Source organism: Cydia splendana, chromosome 16 (assembly GCF_910591565.1).
Source record: "Cydia splendana chromosome 16, ilCydSple1.2, whole genome shotgun sequence".
Lineage (NCBI taxonomy): Eukaryota > Metazoa > Arthropoda > Insecta > Lepidoptera > Tortricidae > Cydia > Cydia splendana.
Genome location: NC_085975.1, coordinates 13,764,988 through 13,789,105, shown reverse-complemented (window position 1 = coordinate 13,789,105; position 24,118 = coordinate 13,764,988). Strand labels below are relative to the sequence as shown.

Here is a 24,118-nt window from a genome sequence, read left to right as displayed (position 1 = left end):
TCACAAACAAAACCTGTATGTTCCAGATCCAGACTATGTGTTAAGTGGACCATACAAGACATCGCTACCGCCACCTAGCGTGCAATCTGTAAACAAGTTTGTAGGAAATGTTAATGAGCGCTTACACGGCTGTCGGACCTGCCATGATAGATTAGCGCTAAGCTGACAGCTGGCGCTGTTCTTAAGGATGATTATTCACCAAATTCGGCTGAACAAACTATATTTAACTACAATTACAGACAAGATTCTGCTTTTTTCTGTCTCTAAGAGAACCGACCTGGAAATACTTAGATAAATGTACAAATATAAGTATTTTTTATTTATTCTAAATGCAGGTTTATATTTCCAGATAAACCCAACGGGACTAATAGATGATAATAAAGCGTTTGTATTATTTCGAACCACTGAGCCGTTAAAACATTACAGCAGCCAACACATTACTGAATGAATTATAATCATAAACACCCACTGAAAAGGGCATGTAACACACGATATTGCAAGACCCACCCCAATAATAAACAAACAATTAATTAGGACTTAACGTAATTCATTTGTATAATTCGTGAGGTTACGTGTGCAAGGTAAATTTGCAAGTAAAGAGTGTACTGATCCGTGTATGTTTGACAAACTGGAGCGCTGAATTGAATAATTAGTGTGGTATGTAGTATATAACGCTGCCGGAAAACGACAGAGGTACAGTGCACTTCGCTTGCTCACTGGAGAACCTTGTCAACAACATGAACTCATATATTGTGGTAATTATCATTATACAATTTGGTCAAAGTGTTAGAAGCATTTGCGTCTCGTGAATCCTGCTGATTGGATTAACTTAATGGAAGTGGATGTTCTTGATTAAGAATGTAGGCATTTTGTCTCCGAAAAAAGCTTTAAAGCTTTATAGTTCATAGAACCTAACGCTTTAGTGCGGCCGCCGAAATTGAGGGTTAAGTTTTCTCCATTTCACCTCACTCCAGACCATCAAATAGAGTACCTAATCATTTGTCGTACATTCTGTAAGTAGACGAACTTAACAGTGTTAATATAATTCAACATCTACTTACTTATTACTGTTGTCTAGTGAAAATACACTTCTGACAGAAGTCTCTTCTCAGTGCACGAGTTATGATAATAATGGTTATAATAGTGAGCCCATAACATAATGAATTCAGGATAACAACGATTGAATAATTATTTACAGGTATCCTGCCTTTTGGCATTCGCTGCCATCGTCTCAGCAAACCCCCCGGCGACGCTCTCATACCTCCCCGTAGCGACCATCGAGAATATCGTAAGTAGAACGTTCCGAATGCGCGAAAAGCCTCGACGCCACAATTTGTTTACCCTGCTGTTTAATCCTCCAGCCGAACCCAAGCTACGGGTTCAACTACGCCGTGAACGACCCGGCCACGGGCGACAACAAGGCGCAGTGGGAGACGCGCAACGGCGACGTCGTCCAGGGCGCCTACTCGCTCGTGGAGCCCGACGGGAACGTCCGAGTCGTCGAGTACACTGCCGATTCGCTGCGTGGCTTCAACGCCGTTGTAAAGAGGACCGGCCCTAATGTGCACTCTGTAGGGTTGGCGGCCGCGCCGGTTATTGCACCGGTTGCTCCCATCGCTGCCGCCCCGATCCCGATAGCGCACGCTCCCATCGCAGCCATCGACCCCGAACCTATCGTCCACAGCCCGATCATCACCCCGGTAATCGACACCGCGCCTATCATCGCCCCTTACGACGTATACCCGATCTACCCCTCACTAGAGCCCTGGGTGCACCTCTCGGGCTCCACCTACGGCCACAAAGGCAACATAGTCCGCCGATGGACCGCCGGGCCCATATCTCTCGCCGGCCAAAAGCTGACCATTCGAACCAAGCACTGATCTAGTGCTAATAATTATAAGCTTCTACGTGTATAGGTAACCATAGTTACTCACGGCGCTTGTGTGTTTTGGCATACAGATATATGTTAAAATACACATAGGTCTTGATAGAAGTTAAGTTACGGTTAAATTCCAAAGCAACGAAGTGTACCTGAGCGAATATGTATTTAAGAATAAATGTAAAAATATATTTGCGGCCTTTCCTTTTCTGACGTCGGACTCAAAATAAACCCGAAAAACTAGGTACTATCACAAAGTTACATAGAATTTAATGCTCCATTGATTAAATAAACAAAATTTTATTTATCAATACACAAATGGGCAAAGCTAAAACAAAAAGGCTTTATAGGTTTCGTTTTCTTTATGTTTCAATAAGAGCGTTTTCACATTGTCCGATCCGATATCGGATGTAGGATCCTACATCCCCGTAGTCAGGCTGCGGGGGCGCGCCCGGGCGTCTTTAGCGGTCACGCACACTACAATAAACATTATGCCTACACATACGCATACAAACAAATATTATCGGTCTGACAGCTGTAGAAATTGTATGATAAAGTCATTTTGGAACATTTTTGCTCATAATTAACTGCACTTGTTTGCACCCAATGATTGTACTACTTTCTTTATTACCAATATTACGTAGTAGCCGATAATTTCCGATAATCTAGATCAGTATGATAAACGTCTCATTTCAAATTCAAATGGAAACCAATTGTGTTAATTGTGCTCTTGCCAATGCGAGCGTCCTCTTTGCCGGCGATGCGCGACGCGGTACTGAATTTGTTTAAAATAGGCGTTGACTGTTCATTAGGCGAATGAAAATTCGAGTGTTTCAACCATGATTAATCATTATTCTTAATAAGATCCACCCACCGATTTAATTGGTTGTAAATGTCTTTTGTATTGGAACCCAACAAATGTCTGTAGTTTATAGTCCGCTCGCTTTTGTACCATTATTGTTAGATTTAAACAAGCAAATTTTGAGAGATTTTTATGGCCGTCGAATTGGATTCCATAAACAATAATTGTTTTTTTTTTAATTCTTAACCTTTTTTTTAATTCTCATTATTCGATTGAGCTGAAACTTGGTGGGTGGCAATATAATATTATGGTACCATAGAGCTGATTAGGGCACTGGAGGTAGCCATAGGAACTCTGTCATAAAACAACGCAACATAATGTTGCCTGTTTTAAGAAAAGTATAATCAGCGATAAAAGCTTGTATCAAAAATGTTTTTTTTTTTTTTTTTTTTTTTAAATCTGATTTGTATTAGACCCGGCATTGTTGGTATTTCGTTTACCAAATAAGTTAACTCTAGAGATTAAATCTTAAACATTGCTGTTGAGTATAATGTAAGAACCGCTGTAAAAAGCTGAATAAACACTTAAATTATGTAGTGAGATCAAGCAAGAAATGCTAGCAGAGTTTATTAGGATGTTTATGAATAACAAGCGGAAATCCGCTTGGGAAATCCCAAAGCGCTAGAAAACGCTGACTCGTAAAAACGCACTCGTGGTTCCGATAAAAACACAGAGTTCTTAATAACAGATTTTTCAGAGATGGAATACATTTGCATTATTTCTATAATATTTGCAGACTAAATGCAGTCAGCTACAATGATATCGAATTACAGATACTGCATAATTGTTTTCCGTCGAATTTTCTCGGAAACGTTCGTATTTGTCATGCTACTTCAGTCAACCTGAGTACTTTTTGTACCAAGACTGACTGAAATATCAAGACACGTTCGTACGTTTCCGTGAAAATACGATGTAAAATAATTATGCACTACATCTGTACATTATTAAATGCATTTTTGTACCTGTACAGTTTTTAAACGACGAATATAAGAATCTGTCCGGCAACTAGGAACATATAACTACATAAGCAACAAAAGTAAAATCACTTACCGGGTTGTTGCCTTCATCCACGTCGTATTCTTCCCTCTGGACCATCATGAGGCGACCGCTTGCGTTCAGTACCTAGAAAAAAACCTTTTATTGTAGTGCCTAAACATCGTTTTTACTATTATATAGCAGAACTTAAGATTTTGACATCGTCTGTCCACCTTGTTGGGAGCTTTTCTACGCAGCGTCCTGTAGTATATGATCGCTTGTTAGGCCCACTTGCACCATTCCACTAACCCGGGTTAACCGGTTAAACCTGGAGTTACCATGGTTACCAGTACAATTTGACACTGGGTTAACGGTATAACCACTTAACCCCGCTTAAGCCGGTTATTTGTACCCTCAGGTTCCATACTTAGAGTACGACGTAAGAGTTTTCTCATTGGGCCAAAAGATCCTGTTTCTGAATTTAGTTAGTGTAATTTGCTAGTTAATGTTACCAGCATGTGGAGTAATGTTACAAGCTAAATAGATATTTCCGACTGTGGTATCTCTGTAACAGTAATGTTACCAGCGAGTCGGGTTGCTGCACGGCGGGCTGGCGCTGGCAATCCTGCAGACGGCAGAGCGACGCCGACACCACGCACGCCGGGTGCGACAGAGCGGACACGTCCACCTGCACGCTTGATATTGCCCGCCGTGTTTGTAGCACACAGTAATGTTACCAGCGAGTCGGGCTGCTGCACGGCGGGCTGGCGCTGGCAGTCCTGCAGACGGCAGAGCGACGCCGACACCACGCACGCCGGGTGCGACAGAGCGGACACGTCCACCTGCACGCTTGATATTGCCCGCCGTATTTGTAGCACACAGTAATGTTACCAGCGAGTCGGGCTGCTGCACGGCGGGCTGGCGCTGGCAGTCCTGCAGACGGCAGAGCGACGCCGACACCACGCACGCGGGGTGCGACAGAGCGGACACGTCCACCTGCACGCTTGATATTGCCCGCCGTATTTGTAGCACACAGTAATGTTACCAGCGAGTCGGGCTGCTGCACGGCGGGCTGGCGCTGGCAGTCCTGCAGACGGCAGAGCGACGCCGACACCACGCACGCCGGGTGCGACAGAGCGGACACGTCCACCTGCACGCTCGATATTGCCCGCTGTGTCTGTAGCACACAGTAATGTTACCAGCGAGTCGGGCTGCTGCACGGCGGGCTGGCGCTGGCAGTCCTGCAGATGGCAGAGCGACGCCGACACCACGCACGCCGGGTGCGACAGAGCGGACACGTCCACCTGCACGCTCGATATTGCCCGCTGTATCTGTAGCACACAGTAATGTTACCAGCTAGTCGGGCTGCTGCACGGCGGGCTGCCGCTGGCAGTCCTGCAGACGGCAGAGCGACGCCGACACCACGCACGCCGGGTGCGACAGAGCGGACACGTCCACCTGCACGCTCGATATTGCCCGCTGTGTCTGTAGCACACAGTAATGTTACCAGCGAGTCGGGCTGCTGCACGGCGGGCTGGCGCTGGCAGTCCTGCAGACGGCAGAGCGACGCCGACACCACGCACGCCGGGTGCGACAGAGCGGACACGTCCACCTGCACGCTCCATATTGCCCGCTGTGTCTGTAGCACACAGTAATGTTACCAGCTAGTCGGGCTGCTGCACGGCGGGCTGCCGCTGGCAGTCCTGCAGACGGCAGAGCGACGCCGACACCACGCACGCCGGGTGCGACAGAGCGGACACGTCCACCTGCACGCTCGATATTGCCCGCTGTGTCTGTAGCACACAGTAATGTTACCAGCGAGTCGGGCTGCTGCACGGCGGGCTGGCGCTGGCAGTCCTGCAGACGGCAGAGCGACGCCGACACCACGCACGCCGGGTGCGACAGAGCGGACACGTCCACCTGCACGCTCCATATTGCCCGCTGTGTCTGTAGCACACAGTAATGTTACCAGCTAGTCGCGCTGCTGCACGGCGGGCTGCCGCTGGCAGTCCTGCAGACGGCAGAGCGACGCCGACACCACGCACGCCGGGTGCGACAGAGCGGACACGTCCACCTGCACGCTCGATATTGCCCGCTGTGTCTGTAGCACACAGTAATGTTACCAGCGAGTCGGGCTGCTGCACGGCGGGCTGGCGCTGGCAGTCCTGCAGACGGCAGAGCGACGCCGACACCACGCACGCCGGGTGCGACAGAGCGGACACGTCCACGGCCTGCACGCATCGCATCTCAATGTTGCCCGCTGAAAAATGAGAACGTTGTTAGAGACATACGCATGTGATTGGAGCTGTTTGAACATCTATAACTGCGCCTGTGTCATTTACGTTACCGTTAGGCCGGTTCGCCGATATAAATGCGTTCGATTCTGCGTCAGTTGTCAAAAATACCTGACGACGTCTAAGTATAATATAACTCCTTAAAGGACAGTGAGAGAAGAATTGCCACTACATTTTGAACTTCATCTACTTTTAACTGGGTTACAAACCTATGAAAACACTGGCGAAATTGCTGCTTACAGTTAAATTCTTCAATCGTATTTAGGAAGTATTGATAGATAGAATAGTAAATGTTAGTTTCTTGGAACTCACTATTGTCAGTACAGCTCAGCTCGTAAATGGTGACGAGCGCGTCCGCTCCGAACACGACCAGCTGATCATCCAGCGCGTCCAACACGAAAACCTGCATAAGAATTATGTCAGTCTGTGTTATTTCGACCACCTTAAAAACTCATCTATTTATATTTGTTGTGAAAAATCAACAAATAGGGAACATTAGGCAAAGCTCTGCGTAGGTGACACCACTAGCACATAAAGTAAACAAACCTCATTGTATTATCAATGACACATCATGCGTCATTAGGTCAATCACATGTGGCCTACCGTGAAACACGACAATCGAATGTTCGGTTTCTGCCTCTCTATCACTCTTGCTTATTCAATCGATATAGAGGCAGATAAAGAAATTTCGATTTTCGCATTTCGCGGTAGGCCACCTGTAAACAAACCGCCTTGGTGCATCAATGTCATAGTGAAAACTTATCAAAAAATTGTTTAAGGCCTCGTATGTATAAGTTACTCTATGGTTTACTAAACAAATTAGTGCTGCACTCTGGCGGCAGAACATTGCAGTAATACGCCCTATTGTTAGCGGACCATAAACTATGTCACACATACCTCACGCAAACCTTGCTTCGACTTCCGAGTATCTACTTTATCTAGCGTCGTACCAACATCAACACGCTTAACTGTCCATCGGTGGACCATGCCTTTTGTAATCGGGTTTACCGATGGACAGTTAACAGTGTGGGCGATGGTACGCAATAGATAGGTAGTGGCGGCTAAAGTGGCCAAATATATCGTAACTCTTTTGTTACCATGGAAAAAAGCATGTGTCCCGATATATTCGGCCACTTTGCCCATCATTAACTTGTTGATGCTGACTATGCAATCATAGCGTATTATACATATATATACGTCAACCGAGCTGAATTACCTGAAGCACCTAGATTAATGAAACAACATTTGTACTTGTCTTGGAATATATTCATTGAGAGTGAGACCACATCAATTTTAGGTTACAGAATTGTGAGTAAGCCCAACACAAGTAATAATTGGGACGACTGGCATTAATGAGAAGAGAGCCCAATATTCGGGACACAACTAAATGAAAACAAATGCAACCACACCTGAGAATGCACTCGGACGATCTTCGCGAACCGGTTGTCCAACTTGGAGTCGCGCGGGTAGAAGCGGATCTCGTCGTGGCCGTCCACGATACTGTAGCAGCCTGGAACAGAAGCTCGTTTTATATCGGATGTTAAATGAACCAGAAAGAAACAAACGGTGTGTATAATCATGTCACATAGACCATTGCTGGACTATTCGGCTGTTTGAATTGTAATTGTGACAAAACCCAATGTAATAGTTTTGTCACAGTTTTTTGTTGCAATGCTTTTCTTGTGGCCGGTATGACGTCATGCCGTAACCACGAAACCGGACAAGCACCCGGAGATCCAGACACGAAAATGCATCTATCCAAAGTGGCCCTGACCTGGCGGCGTAGCACGGTCGCGTTTTTATCCCTTGTCACCATGCCTGTCACGTTCTAACAAGTATGTAAGTGCGAAAGGGACGCGCATAGTGATAGTCGATAAAAATGGAACCGTGCTGCGCCCGCTGGAAGATGCCCGGAAAACAGAAACATGGTCGCCCTAAATTTACTTGGCACCGTTCTGTGGAGCAAGAGCTGGGTGTATTTTGGGGATGGGGAGGAGAAGGTTACCGAAACTGCCCAGGACCAAAGTCAATAGGAGAATATGATTCGAGCCCTTCACCCGAAAAGTTATGTTATGTCCCAGCATACAATTACTGGGGATCGAACCAGGGACCTCCGTACTTCAAAGCGAATGTTTACAAACTGCGCCATGATAGCTCTTGAGCCCTACACCCCAGCAGTGGGTAACAGGATGAAAGAAGATGACGTCACGCGTCTATGACGATGTACTCGCGCCATCACAGCAGGCGCGCGGCGCAGCTGTAGTGCGCGAGGCCGGCTCGACCTGCCACGCACACGTTCACTCCGGCCTATGTAACAGTATCTATATACATGGTGGGGGTGTGTCACCTATGACGATGTAGTAGCGCCACCACAGCATGCCGCCGGTGACCGTGAACTCCTTCTCCTGCGACTCGTTGCCGAACAGCTTCCAGCGGCGCGCGGCGCAGCTGTAGTGCGCGAGGCCGGCTCGACCTGCCACGCACACGTTCACTCCGGTCTATGTAACAGTATCTATATACATGGTGGGGGTGTTTCACCTATGACGATGTAGTCGCGCCACCACAGCATGCCGCCGGTGACGGTGAACTCCTTCTCCTGCGACTCGTTGCCGAACAGCTTCCAGCGGCGCGCGGCGCAGCTGTAGTGCGCGAGGCCGGCTCGACCTGCCACGCACACGTTCACTCCGGTCTCGTCTATCGCGCTGTACTGAATAGACAGGCACAGTATTATAAGATTTGATCTTGATTAGTTGATTAAGATCAAAGTAGTAAGAGATTTAAAAAAATATGTACACAATCAAGTCTTGACACCGGAGTAGGAACACTCTTAACTGATAATTGGTCGACGTTAACTAAGGTTCTGATTTCTGAAATTGCAGTAGTGCCTAATTAGTAAGTATTTTGTTATCACCTATATATAATGTCAGTAACGTTAGCGTTTGGTAGAGTTATTTTGTGTGAAATAAGTTTGAAACTGTGAAAAATATCATAAGATCTATTTCAAAACTTACCCTTAGTGGCCAGTTCGTGGCAATATACGTAGCCGGCAGCGGCAGCACAATCCACTGCTTCCGGCACTCGTTGTCATCAACATATTCTCTGTACAAATGAAAAAATTAAGATAAGACTTTTTAGACATTAACCCCTCGCTTCCCACCCGGGATTATCATCGACATCGATTCAGAAAAGTCAATATTAAATTCTAAATTTAAACTTCAACGTCTTTTTTTAAGGTATGATGGACCTCGTCAACTTGTCATCTAAAGTTGCCGAAGACGTTGTCCACTCTCTATAGTAAGGCTCACCTGTATTTGGCACTAGTATTGTACTCAGGGCTCGGCTGGTCAAGTCCGGTCTCCTGATAGGTCTCGGCGGAGAAGTCTATGATGGACATTTCGGTCAGTGTTGGGCATTCAAGAATAAAATCATTATTTGAATAAGAATTCGTAGGAATAAAATCATCTCGATTTTATTCCCGTCAAAAATATTCAAATAATTTTGGTCGGGAATAATTCGTATGAGAAAAAATTGAATGAGAATAACTTATTCTTAATCAAATAAATATAATCATGATTTTTAATCGAAATAATATTCCACGAATAAAAATGTAGTCCGGGTACCGTATAGATACTAATTACGTATAGTTAGGTAGATGTAATAGTAGTTAGTCTCTTGTCTAATTTATACCTATTTTATGGAATAAAATCTTACAAATTGACTGTCGCATAACGCATAGTTTCAGTAACCGTATTATTTTTAATTTACTAACCAAATCATTAGGTTAAATTTAGCTGGTCTAAGCGCTTTGTCTCTATCACTCTTACATATTAGTGCGATAGAGAGACGGAGGTAGCGTTCCGTTGACGTAGCGCAAACGATTGGCATATTGGCTACGAACCCAAGGTGCCTAGCCAAGATGTCAATTTTTGTTTTTATTTTAATAACCAAATCATTAGGTAAATTTAGTTGTCCTGGAGGCCTAGCCAACATGCCAATCGCTTGCGCTCCAACAACGAAGCGCTTTCTGTCTCTATCACTCTTACATATTAGTGCGATAGAGAGACAAAGATAGCGTTTCGATGTCGTAGCGCAAACGTTTGGCGTGTTGGCTACGCTCCCAATGTGCCTAGCCAAGATGCCAATTTTTGTTTTTATTTTTATAACCAAATCATTAGGTAAATTAAGCTGTTCTGGGGGCCTAGCCAACATGCCAATCGCTTGCGCTCCAACAACAAAGCGCTTATTTATTAGTGCGATAGAGAGACAGAGAGAGCGCTTCGTTGTCGGAGCGCAAACGATTGGCATAATGGCTAGGCCCCCAGAACAGCTAAATTGTAACCAAAGATTTGGTTATTAAATTAAAAACAAAAATTGTCATCTTGGCTAGGCACATTGGGAGCGTAATATCCAACATGCCAAACGTTTGCGCTACGACAACGAAACGCTATCTTTGTCTCTCTATCGCACTATATGTAAGAGTGATAGAGACAGAAAGTGCTTCGTTGTTGAAGCGCAAGCGATTGGCATATTGGCTAGGCCCCCTGAACAGCTAAATTGTACCCAAAGATTTGGTTATCAAATTAAAAACAAAAATTGACATCTTGGCTAGGCACCTTGGGTGCGTAGCCAATATGCCAATCGTTTGCGCTACGAGAACGAAACGGTATCTCTGTCTCTCTATCGCACTAATATGTAAGAGTGATAGAGACAGAAAGTCCTGCGTTATCGGAGCACAAGCGATTGGCATCTTGGCTAGGCCCCCAGAACAGCTAAATTTACTCAATGATTTGGTTATTAAATTAAAAACAAAAATTGTCATCTAGGCTAGGCACCTTGGGTGCGTAGCCAATATGCCAATCGTTTGCGCTACGACAACGAAACGCTATCTCTGTCTCTCTATCGCACTAATATGTAAGAGTGATAGAGACAGAAAGCGCTAAAAACAGCTAAATTGTCCTAATGATTTGGTTATTAAATTAAAAACAAAAATTGGCATCTTGGCTAGGCACATTGGGAGCGTAGCCAACATGCCAAACGTTCGCGCTACGACAACGAAACGCTATCTTTGTCTCTCTAACGCACTAATATGTAAGAGTGATAGAGAAAGAAAGCGCTTCGTTGTTGGAGCCCAAGCGATTGGCATATTGGCTAGGCCCCCAGAACAGCTTAATTTACCTAATGATTTGGTTATAAGAATAAAAACAAAAATTGGCATCTTGGCTAGACACATTGGGAGCGTAGCCAACACGCCAAACGTTTGCGCTACGACAACGAAATGCTATCTTTGTCTCTCTATCGCACTAATATGTAAGAGTGATAGAGACAGAAAGCGCTTCGTTGTTGGAGCGCAAGCGATTGGCATGTTGGCTAGGCCCCCAGAACAGCTAAATTTACCTAATGATTCGGTTATTAAAATAAAAACAAAAATTGGCATCTTGGCTAGGCACATTGGGAGCGTAGCCAACATGCCAAACGTTTGCGCTACGACAACGAAACGCTATCTGTCTCTCTATCGCACTAATATGTAAGAGTGATAGAGAGAGACTATGCGCAACTCTACGGAGGGTCAACGTTTGGTATGTTGGCTAAGCACCCTGATCGGATGATAGAACTAGATAGTGTATAGCGGAACTCTTCAATGTGTACTATACCTAAACTATAGTAACAAATATCAAATCAATCCGACTTTTAAATAGAAGGGTGAAAATCAACTTATAAGTCTTATAACCGATTGTACTACAAAAATTAACTTAATTCTAAATAACATTTTAATTGAATAAAACCTTAGTTAGAATAGGCCCACTTCTAGAATAATTATTCTGTTTTTTATTCCGCATTTAAAATAAGAGTCACATGATTTATTCACCTTAATTTTATTCTAAAATAACTAGTGCAAGAATAATTCTAATTCAAATCGATTTGAATAAGAATAAAATTTCTGTTTTTATTCTTATTCTTATTCAAGTTAATTTTTGCCCAACTCTGATTTCGGTCCGCTTCGTCAGGTTGTCTTCTAGGTTGACTTGTACATCGTCTTGAAGGTAAGACTCACCTGTATTTAGCACTGGTGTCATATTGGGGACTCGGCTGGTCGAGTCCGGTCTCCTGATAGGTTTCGGCGGAGGAGTCTATGACGGACATCTCCATCCGCTTCGTCAGATTGTCTTCTATGTAGACTTGTATACCGTCTTGAAGGTAAGACTCACCTGTATTTCGCGCTGGTGTCATACTCGTTACTCGGCTGGTCGAGTCCGGTCTCCTGATAGGTTTTGGCGGAGGAGTATATGACGGACATCTCCATCCGCTTCGTCAGATTGTCTTCTATGTAGACTTGTATACCGTCTTGAAGGTAAGACTCACCTGTATTTCACGCTGGTGTCATACTCGTTACTCGGCTGGTCGAGTTCGGTCTCCTGATAGATCTCGGCGGAGGAGTCTATGATGGACATCTTCGTCCGCTTCGTCAGGTTGTATTCTACGTAGACTTGTATATCGTCTTGAAGGTAAGACTCACCTGTATTTAGCGCTGGTGTCATACTCGTTACTCGGCTGGTCGAGTCCAGTCTCCTGATAGGTCTCGGCGGAGGAGTCTATGATGGACATCTTCGTCCGCTTCGTCAGGTTGTCTTCTAGGTATGTAGACTTGTCTATCATCTTGAAGGTAAGACTCACCTTTATTTAGCGCTGGTGTCATACTCGGGACTCGGCTGGTCGAGTCCAGTCTCCTGATATGTCTCGGCGGAGGAGTCTATGATGGACATCTTCGTCCGCTTCGTCAGGTTATCTTCTAGGTTGACGTAATATCTCTCTAAGGTAAGACTCACCTGTATTTAGCGCTGGAGTCATACTCGTTACTCGGCTGGTCGAGTCCGGTCTCCTGATAGGTTTCGGCGGAGGAGTCTATGATGGACATCTTCGTCCGCTTCGTCAGGTTGTCTTCTAGGTTGACGTAATATCTCTCTAAGGTAAGACTCACCTGTATTTAGCGCTGGAGTCATACTCGTTACTCGGCTGGTCGAGTCCGGTCTCCTGATATGTCTCGGCAGAGGAGTCTATGATGGACATCTTGGTCCGCTTCGTCAGGTTGTCTTCTAGGTTGACGTAGAGTTTGTCGTCCGCTTGCAGGTAAAGGTGCCTTTGATTGCTCTGTAAATTAAAACATGTTAGTGTAGAAGGTACATTCGTTTTGCTAAGTTTTTTGTATTGTTGCAATTTCTACGAATATTTTTTCTATTTGTTTTGCTAAGAAATGACTGGCGTTATCGAGCTAAATTAATTGCCCATATGAATGTAGAATACAATTTTCACGGCACTGCTAGGAAATATGTATGTCATGTCAATAGATGGTCTATTACGATTATTTGTACCGTTAAATTAACAGGCATTTAATGATAAAGCCCTCCAAAATCATATTCCACGCGCTCATCCGGCTCATTGGTCGTCACTCGAGCTATCCTCTCGTAAAAAGCACAATAGGCATTTTATTGTAATCCTTTTACAATTGGGTTAGCAACTGTTTTCTATGAGATTTGGCTTAAAAGGCTCGCATCCAGGGCATTAAAAAACAAAAATTTGACACAATTGTAGGGATGACAGGGCAAGCTATGATGGCGCCATCTGCTAAATACTTCGACCGGCCAACCCCATTCACGGTTCATTTATGCAAAAATGTGTAAATTCCGAAATTAAATACATTTAATTAAATACACACGGGACCCTATTACTAAGACTTCGCTGTCCGTCCGTCCGTCCGTCCGTCAGTCCGTCCGTCCGTCCGTCCGTCCGTCTGTCTGTCACCAGGCTGTATCTCACGAACCGTGATAGCTAGACAGTTGAAATTTTCACAGATGATGTATTTCTGTTGCCGCTATAACAACAAATACTAAAAACAGAATAAAATAAAGATTTAAATGGGGCTCCCATACAACAAACGTGATTTTTGACCAAAGTTAAGCAACGTCGGGAGTGGTCAGTACTTGGATGGGTGACCGTTTTTTTTTTGCTTTATTTTTTTCTTTTTTTTTTGCATTATGGTACGGAACCATTCGTGCGCGAGTACGACTCGCACTTGCCCGGGTTTTTATAATACTTTAACGACTGGCTAGTTAAAATTGATTTAGTCTTATGATTGATAAGTCTAAGTACAATTAAATTGTCCTTACCATACAAGGGTTAACACTGAGTGGACTCTTGATAAAGTCCAGCTGTATCAGATTCGTATTCGAATCGGCTTCAACTTTCACCATCCACAGCTGATAACCTTCTGTGGCCCATTCCTGAAACATAAACCAAAGTTAAAGTAAAGATGCGTCCAGATCTGGCAAACGCGATACGACAAACGGGTTATATGTACGTGTAACTAAGTCATAACTAGTTATTCCGCCGACATAAGTGTTAGTCCTGTGCCCTGTTTATCAAAAGCTTGTAACTTGTAATACAAGTGGAAGTCTCTTTTTGACAGCGTTTGTTAGAAAGGGACTTCCAGTTGTATTACAAGTTACAAGCTTTTGTTAAACAGCCACCATGTTTTGTTACCATGCCGGATACGACGAGTGGGTTGTGCTTGCTCAAGTTGTGGCCGTAGTCCCACGCGAGTGATCACACGAGTAATGCTCCAAAAGTACTCCATGCTTAGACTTCACTCAATTTTAAACCTTACTACACAGACATAAAGTAATATTTACCATACTAGACACGCAGAGTGGGTTGTGTTTACTTAAGTCCTGGTTAAGGCCGTAGTCCCACGCCAAAGAGCACATGAGTAACGCTCCAAATGTACATGCTGAGATTTCACCCAATTTTGAACCTTACTTCACAGACATAAAGTCATATTTACCATACTAGACACGCAGAGTGGGTTGTGCTTGCTTAAGTCCTGGTTGAGGCCGTAGTCCCACGCCAAAGAGCACATGAGTAAAGCTCCAAAAGTACTCCACACTGAGATTCCGCCCCTCTCCCAACTGACAGCTACTGCTCGACCGTCGGCCGTCCACCTTTAATTAATAATCAACCTTAACAATAGTACCGTAAGGATCAAAGTTACTGTAAATATACAGCTATTCGTTGTACCTACGACACATATCAACCTTAAACCTACTGAAATAAGGATCAAACTTCATCACACTTAGGTGTCTAACGCTGAAGTTAAATGAAACGGGCGTTTATAAACCTAATTGCCTTACAAAGTAAAAACAACCTTAATCTTACATGGAGTAGATTGAAACTTGACTGCCAAGTGCCAGTATAAGTCATAAGTACTGATCGTTATCAACGTGCTGTATTGGTAGCAAAGTATGGTTGACAAAAAAACAAATACGCAAGTATTTTAAACATTATATATTTCACAAATTATGAGATTTATATACATATTTATAATCACGTATCCAAATTATACTGAATAAACTACTTAAATTTGCTCAACAGATTTGGCTGTCAGTCGTTCACGTCGATTGGAAAAAATCAATTTTAAATAGCTAAAAAATGACCTTTCTACGTTAACAGAAGTCACAGGAAGGTTAATTTAAGTTCCTAAAATATTGCATATATAGTTGTATTTTAATGACATTTAATGGCATTTGACGTACATTGTTTTAAAAATATATTAGGGTGGAAAAGGTTTTGTACCGTAAACTTTACGGTACAAAACCTTACGGCGTAAAGAGTTATATCTAGAGGTGTAATCCTAAGATAAGTATTCATTTTATAGTTAAGAACAAAAGTGAATATTCAAATGTATTTGTTTTTTCTGCCAACCATACCCTTTGCTACGAAAACTGCACGTTGATAACGATCACTAGTCATAAGCAAAACTATAGGTTTCCGTAGCACTTAAAATTGAACTTTAGTGTTATGTAATAAGGATGAAAACTACAAAAGTCATACCTTATACATTTAACGGGTCCAGGGTCACCGGGAAAATCTTTGGAACTTAGCACCATTGTGTGAGAAAGCTCTAAACCTCCCGTCGCCTCGTCGATCGTATACACATCCACTTGTGAACTGAAATACAATCGTAAAATTAGACAAATGTAAAATTAAAACTTTATTGCAGTGTTGGGGCCCATTTTTTGGACGATATTATATTAGACTAATATTCATACGTCGGACTCCAGCGGGCATTTTCGTGGCATGTCAGAATCATAGGTAAGGTTCGCAAATCAATCAATTCACTTTCGAGTATTTGTACTTAGTATTTGGTACCTAGTATTTATAATGTGAAATTCCAAATATAAGTATGAACAACAGTCATAATGGCGCATGTCAGCTATTTATTTGTTTTCTAAGTGGCCACTTCAGTGGGCTATCAGTCATCACTTCATAGAGTATTTACACATTAAAGATGAATAAATGATAACGGGTAACTAATTTAATTAACTATGTTACAAATACTAGGTACATTATAATACTCGTAAGTTAAGATTTTTTTGTAAACCTTACCTTGCCCTCAAATTGCCCCCTATAGTCCGACGTTTGCTAATATTATTAGTTCACGAACTGTCAAATCGAATGGGTTGCCATTACAACACACTTATAGTATTAGACTAATATAATATCGTTCGAGCAATGGGCTTCTGATGAAGCATACTAGACATCTCGCGTTCATCATCGCTTGCGCATTCAGCGATTGTTGAATTAAATTGCACCTATGTGTGGTGATTTCGCGCTCTTCGTAAACACTACATAATGCGATGTCTGTGTAGTCTGTGGGTCGATGTATACAGAACTGGGAAAAAAGTTGAAAAACGGAGTTTTCCGACACTATAAAATGTATGTTAAACCAGGTGTGGCTCACTCCGCGATTTCGTCGCGTCGCTACAAGTACATGCGGCCCACACAAATTTTGGTGTCTAGCAGCAGTAATCGCCGCGCACCGCTACGGAACGGACGCCTGCTTGCGCTTATATCTCTCGTAATAGACGCGTTTTGTAAGAGAGTGAACCTTCTGTACCTAGTAGGGTAATTCGCCAGTAACTGGCCACTGTTAGTAATTGGCCACCCTACACCAAAAATGAATTATATTCACCTATAAACAGAATTCATTTTAGTATAAGGTTTCAATAGCTGGCCAGCCTTCAATCTTCAATAACTAGCCGCCTTATACTAAAATGAAATGAATTCTGTTTATACGTGAATAGAATTCATTTGTATATACGTGAATAGATTTTTTTTTAGATTAGGGTGGCCAATTACTAACAGTGGCCAGTTACTGGCGAATTACCCTACTATTATTTATTCTGTGGTTCAACTTTAAATGATATAATAATAGTAATAGCGGTACACCGTGAAATTCGGGAATCAGCTGCAAATGGTGTTAGAAGTATGAAAATCGGCACGATTAATCTTTAGGCCATTTGAATCAATTTGACCCGTAGCACCAAAAAACAAAAACAAACGGAAAGGAGTTATGACGTCATCTTTTTTTGTATGGAAAAAGAAAAAAAATTGTCCAGAAACCTATCGTGTGTGGTATTAAATGAAAGGGCATTTTGAGCCGGTTCTAAAAATATATCACATTATTATATTTCCGTCACTTGCATTCAATTAAAATAAAAATAATTTTCAAAACATACCAAGTTTGGGCTCCTCCAGATACGAAACCGTTGAATTATGTTTTGTAAAATATACCTCAAGTAATACCCAATATCCTCATATCTAACCCCAAGAAATTAATTTGGAAAATATTTAGTCTTAGTATTTTATTATTATTACAAATTGTGATCTATCAATTTATCAATGAAACGGCCTCCTAGCCTAGTCGATAGTGACCCTGCCTATGAAGCAGGAGGTCCCAGGTTCGAATCCTGGTAAGGGCATTTATTTGTGTGTTCATCATCATCACACAAATAAATGCCCATATACACATATATACAAGCTCTGGTAAGGGCATTTATTTGTGTGATATAGGCAGGGTCACTATCGACTAGGCTAGGAGGCCGTTTCATTGATAGATTGATAGATCACAATTTATAATAATAAAAAATTTGAAAAAAATACTAAGACTAAATATTTTCCAAATTAATTTCTTGGGGTTAGATATGAGGATATTGGGTATTACTTGAGGTATATTTTACAAAACATAATTCAACGGTTTCGTATCTGGAGGAGCCCAAACTTGGTATGTTTTGAAAATTATTTTTATTTTAATTGAATGCAAGTGACGGAAATATAATAATGTGATATGTTTTTAGAACCGGCTCAAAATGCCCTTTCATTTAATACCACACACGATAGGTTTCTGAACAATTTTTTTTCTTTTTCCATACAAAAAAAAGATGACGTCATAACTCCTTTCCGTTTGTTTTTTTTTTTGATGCTACGGGTCAAATTGATTCAAATGCCCTAAAGATTAATCGTGCCGCTTTTCATACCTCTAACACCATCTGCAGCTGATTTTGGTCAACCGCTAGCACTATAAGCAAAAGAAAGGTCAGTTTCAATCGTTTGAATGAAAAGAGTACTTACTTCTTTCTACCAATGGCGATAAGTCTAAATTTATGGTTGACGCGCACGCACGTCGCGTCATCTATGGCCGGTGCCCAGATGCCCTGGACCGCCTGAAATATAATCAAATGAGGTTAAAAACCCGTTATAATAGTTCCAACTGAGTTGAGAATTAGGTCATTAGATAGGTATTTCTATTTAATTCATTTCGTTTTATGGGCACCAAGCAGAATTCCATTGCAGAACTGAGATACTGGTATTTTAGTCAAAATGTCGTCGCCCTTATTACCTAGGCAATAGAGTCCATCGCTGGGTGAGCGCGGCAAACCATTCGCCGCGCTCGCCCGGCGGTGCGCGAACATCTACCCGGCACCAATTATTTACTTACTAGGACTCTATTGCCTAGGTAATAAGGGTGACGACATTTTGACTAAAATACCAATATCTCAGTTCTGCAATGGAATTCCGCTTGGTGACCAAGACCATATAACGAAATGAAGTACATAAAAATACCTATTTAATGACCTAACTCTCATTTCTCTTGGTTATTGGTCCAGACTCCATACAAAGTTGCCCATCCCATGGTCCACTTCATAAAAATATTACAATGATTATTGTTCAAAAGTAATAAGCAAATGATGATTGATTTTTATTCCTGTGAGCTACGCATTCATAATTGTAAATACATAAATACTCTCTACTATATTTTAGCGACATTTTAAGTTGAATCTCACATAGCTTTCAACTTACACTCACATAAAATGTTGTTAACTACAATTGCGTTGGATAGCGACATCTACTTATCTAATAAAATCATTTTGAGCACATAATCACTTGTAAAACACTAAAAGTTAAAAAGATTTAGTTCGAATATAGTTATAGGGTAATCCTAGTACTACCTAACTGGCCATCCTAAACTAAAAATGAATTCTATTTACCTATAAACAGAATTCATTTTAGTATAAGGTGGCTAGTTATTGAAGGCTGGCCAGTTATTGAAACCTTATACTAAAATGAATTCTATTTATAGGTGAATAGAATTCATTTTTAGTTTAGGGTGGCCAGTTACTGGCGAAATACCCTATAGCATATTGAGCATTTTTTAGTGAATATTTTAATCTTCCTTCGGCAGTCAGGTAATAATAAGATGCTGCGACTGACGTTAGTGACTAAATGATCCATTTTGTGCGAGTTAAATGTTCGAGTCAGTTGATGTCACATATATGTTTACTATGCACCATATTTCATTGTAATAAGGCAAAAAATAGTATACATATATTTGACTTCCTCTGTTCAAATCAAACGACAGAAAATTAGCACACCTACATAACCTTACCCTCAAATCGGTATCCAACAATATCTGAGGTAGTAAAAATGTAATTTTATGAAAAACAAATCAAAAATAAGTATGTTTGTAAATATAAATAACAAATGAGGAAGGATTCAAAGACTATTTCATGTTAAATTTGAGGAGTAAAACTTTTACTTAATACTGAAATACATAGGTGCTATGTGAGGTCCCCATTCCACTTTGGTTAGCTAAGGGTGGTATTTCACCTGTCCAATGTCGTTGCGTCTCACTCTCTCATTAAGCAAAATGTGAGACGCAATACTCATTGGACAAAGAAGTTGGATAGGTGGAATACCACCCTAAGGAATTTAGCTCAAAACTCTCTTGTAAAAATTCATGGCCACTATGAGTGCATTCATTCGTATATCCATGCAATTTTGCAGTTTGTTGTACTATTCCTATTACCCAGGAGTTCAGTGGGGTGTATCTTAAGTAGGGTGACTGCTATAGTTATTGGCCACTTCATAGTAATTGGCCACTCTTATCAAATCAGAATGAAACAAGCCAATTGAAGCCTTATTGTAAAGAGTGGCCAATTACTAATATTACTATATAGTGGCTAATAACTATAGCAGTCACCCTATATAGACTGGTAATGATGATGACTAATTCAAGGTTTTTGATGACCACAGCCATTATAGTTTGAGTTTACATACTGTAGCTGCTCGCATGCTTACATTAGGATCAAATTTTAGGTTAGGCGCAGTGAGGTAGGCCGCGCGCCCGTCGTTAAGGGTTATTCCGAACCCGCACACTAGAGGCGAGTACTCTATGTCGTTTACGTGCGTGTTGTCTTCTAGGATGGGCTCCGCTGAAACAAGATTTTTTTTTAAATCTATGTATTTTTTCTTTTTTTAAAAGGGGTTTTGTCATGCAGTTATGATGTCACCCCCGTAATGAGATCTAACAGTAATACTGATGTAGTAGAGTAGTATTACCTACACCACTGCATATACCTTATATAACCTTTAAATATATAAACCTTTAAATAGTTAATACATACATATATACCAGGGATGTAACGGATGTGGTTTTATCGGAACCGAAAACGGAAACAGATGTTTTCAATTTAGTTTAACGGAACCGAAAACGGAACCGGAAACGGAACCGAAAACGGAACTGGAACCAGAATCGGAGCCTGACTTTTTAACGATGTAGTCGTTTTCCCCTTTCTAGAATAAACCTTCAGACAAAGTTTACACTTAGCCATGTCCCCACTAACTTCATCAAAATAGTTCCAAATCGAACTTGATTTCGGCTTCATTGTGCGTTTTTTTTACACACAAACATTCACCACACACACTACACACAGTCAGTAATCAGTACACAACAGAACACATACGATTTTAATTTTAATAAAACGAATAAAACAAAGTATACAAACAAACGACAAATTAGCGTAGCACGTGGCAAGCGGGGCGATGAACGAATGACTGGTATGAACCTGTTTGTTTTTGATGTACGCCGCCGCCGCGCGAAGCATTGACATCCGTTATAACTTCCGTTTCAAACATAACGGAACCGGAACAGAAACGGATGTGTACCAATACCAAACGGAAGTTCCGCCTTAACGGAAACGGAACCGGAGCTCCGTAAGATCCCTGATATATACATATAATCACGCCTATTTCCTAGAGGGGTAGGCAGAGACCACGGATTTCCACTTGCTGCGATCCTGACGTACCTCTTTCGCTTCCTAGTTAATAAACTAGTGAATAACTAGATTCTGCAGCCAGTTGAGCGAAGTACGAATATATGGATGATATGTATTGAATATAAGAGATGCATAAACATTTCTCGCTACTTATTTCTCATTGGCGGTATAAAGGTGCTTAAATATTTATCAATGTAAGTAGTCAGAACATCACTGCTGTGCTACGTGAAGAAGCCCTATGAATCATCTTAAAAATAACATAATATTGACAAAAGGATATGCATTTCTAGACATGTAAAAGCCACTACATAGACAAAAAAGTTGGAAATCCAAAAATAGTTTCATGTACATTGTAATGCTTCAGGTATTTTTGGTCGGTCCTCTAGACATTGTATGGCAGTGTTGCTTTAACAGAATAAAGTTTAGAACCTTTGGAGACTTGCTGGTTGATAGAGAAGGGTATCCTTCCAAGGTCGAGGCAGTAGTCTCGATTCTGTGAGCCGTCCCAGCGGTACCGGAGCAGGTGTGCTCTAGTCGTGCACACCAAGATTTCTGTGCCCGATATACAGCACATACGAGTGATCTGACCGTCCCATACTAGCACTTCTTTAAACTGAAATCAAAAAGAATATTTTAAACTTTTGACCGCCAAAGACGTCAACTGACGCGCGCGGCTACAGCCCAATATCAATCTTCGTGCATTCCAGCAAGGTTCACAAAGTCGCGGCGCGCACAATATGCGCGGCATTCAAAAGGTTAAAAGGCTTCAAGAATTAAATAAAGAGGCCATTCATTACCAGACAATGAATATGCAAAGATGATAGAACACACAGCACCCAATGTATATTTTTAATTGGCATACATGTGGATAATATTGAACTTCATCTTTATACCAAAATTATTTTAGGAGGAATAGATGCCCAGTTTACAGTTTATTAGTTTAATGACAGTTTGTAGGAAACACTGTTATTTTGTAGTAAGTATGGGCAGGTTTCCACAACTCGAGTACTGGCACTATGTTTCACAAAATAAAACAAATGCAACTCTGTTCCCATTAATACTAGAGGTAGGATTTGGGGATTTAGATAACTGTAGAATAGCATTTAAGGCCTTTGCAAAGGAATAATAAAACAAAAAAAATAACAAACCAATGTTATCTTCAGAGAAGGTATGACTTCTTTCACAAACAATTCGGCTGAGTCTCTCCGCAGGCTAGCAGTGGGAGGGTCATACTGCTGGTATGCAGTCTGGTCACTCACTACTTCTACATTATATAGAATCAAATGCCCTTCTGATGTCTGCAATAAAAAATATGGGAAATAATCACAATTATATTCTTAAAACTATCTAAGTTCTGTTTTTAGTTCGTTAGAAATTATATATTATATTATAGACAGATAATATAGATTTATTACCGAAATGCATATCATTGAAGAGTCTGGCTTCCATTCCACTCCGACATTAACCCCAAGGCGCTGCAAGGATTCAGTGCTACGCTTGTGATGCACAATAGGTACACTTGGCTGGAACATAAGAAGATAAAAATGTAATTTTAGTCAATATTGTACTCATTTATTTGTTACAAAAAGGACTGTTCTGTCCTGCATTTTAACTAATCCACCAAACAACATCAGAATTTCGACTTACCTTACAAAACCATACCATTAAACAGTCCTCGCTAAGCGAAGCGAACAATATTTTATCTCTGTTTGAAACAATCTGAATGATTTGATGATCTGCTGTGGGATTTTTCAGAACTTTGGGCCATCCTATTGGAAAGTACATTGTGCAGAATCAACATTTGATGCACTAACAATTGAATATTGATTCCGGTAGGCAACAGCCGTTTAGCTTGCTATAATTTATAAAGCATGTTACATGAAACGAGAGTTAACGCATAATTTAGCAAGTAAATACTCTCTTCTCTACTACACAACACAACACACGTCTCGACGTCTCATTTTCATTTGTCAATTTTGTGACAATCCAGTGCCAGTGTTACTAGATACAAATTATATTTATTTATTGCAATGTAAAACAATAACTCGAATTAGTGCAAAGAACATCATACTTGTTACTACAAAATTACAAAACTTATAGAAATAGGTAAATATTATGATAAAGTGAACAAAACTGAATTTCATAGTATAATATAAGAACATAAATTACACTTTCAAAATCACAGATTAAAATGTATATAAATGGCAACATTTTACACAACGAAGGCGTTTTTTATTTACCGATCATTTACCGATTATCTCGAAGAAATAAATTTAAATCTTATATCACCAATAAAGAACCGATCATTAACCGGTTTCATTTATTGCCGGTATTTCAAAGAATAAAATTTTTACTAATATTTAAAACGGAGCACATGTTCTGCGATTTCGGTGGTCTATCCAGTTTTTCCCATATTGCCTTAGATGGTGTATCCCTACCAGTCTGCTCTGACTTCCGGTACCTTGGGTCATTGATCCAAAGTGACGGAAACATCGACCGAGACGTGAAAAATAGAATAAATGTGGGATGGATGAAATGGCGACAGGTCTCTGGAACAACTTGCGATCCACGAATGCTCCTTAAACTTAAGGGGAAAATATACAGAACGATCGTGAGACCTGTTGTAATGTATGGATCAGAATGCTGGGCGTCGAAAGTAGCG

General features: G+C 41.4%; 2 protein-coding genes across 2 annotated transcripts in view; one reads left to right on the top strand and one right to left on the bottom strand.

Moving 5' to 3' along the window:
• Positions 1–23,419, bottom strand: part of LOC134798353 (guanine nucleotide exchange factor subunit Rich) — a 59,160-nt gene extending 35,741 nt beyond the window's left edge. The window contains exons 1-16 of the mRNA XM_063770763.1: positions 23,104–23,419; positions 22,872–22,979; positions 22,605–22,754; positions 21,886–22,069; positions 20,480–20,613; positions 18,473–18,564; positions 15,893–16,009; positions 14,847–15,003; positions 14,173–14,286; positions 12,987–13,156; positions 9,022–9,109; positions 8,549–8,717; positions 7,420–7,520; positions 6,323–6,413; positions 5,840–5,976; positions 3,792–3,863 (exon numbers count right to left, since the gene is read on the bottom strand). Coding sequence (XP_063626833.1) covers positions 3,792–3,863; positions 5,840–5,976; positions 6,323–6,413; positions 7,420–7,520; positions 8,549–8,717; positions 9,022–9,109; positions 12,987–13,156; positions 14,173–14,286; positions 14,847–15,003; positions 15,893–16,009; positions 18,473–18,564; positions 20,480–20,613; positions 21,886–22,069; positions 22,605–22,754; positions 22,872–22,979; positions 23,104–23,241 — 2,022 coding nt within the window. The 5' untranslated portion in view covers positions 23,242–23,419. The remainder of the gene's footprint in view (positions 1–3,791; positions 3,864–5,839; positions 5,977–6,322; positions 6,414–7,419; positions 7,521–8,548; positions 8,718–9,021; positions 9,110–12,986; positions 13,157–14,172; positions 14,287–14,846; positions 15,004–15,892; positions 16,010–18,472; positions 18,565–20,479; positions 20,614–21,885; positions 22,070–22,604; positions 22,755–22,871; positions 22,980–23,103) is intronic.
• On the top strand, positions 562–2,066 carry LOC134798349 (cuticle protein 7-like). Its single transcript, XM_063770759.1, has 3 exons — positions 562–755; positions 1,199–1,288; positions 1,362–2,066. Exons 1-3 carry the CDS (start codon positions 738–740, stop codon positions 1,878–1,880), a joined length of 627 nt encoding a protein of 208 aa, XP_063626829.1. The 5' UTR covers positions 562–737; the 3' UTR covers positions 1,881–2,066.
• Positions 23,420–24,118: the final 699 nt, after the last annotated feature.

Bases quoted from the DNA above. Each gene is read 5' to 3' on its own strand.
- LOC134798349 (XM_063770759.1), top strand. The intron at 1,289-1,361 runs GTAAGTAGAACG...TTAATCCTCCAG, and splicing joins TAGCGACCATCGAGAATATC to CCGAACCCAAGCTACGGGTT.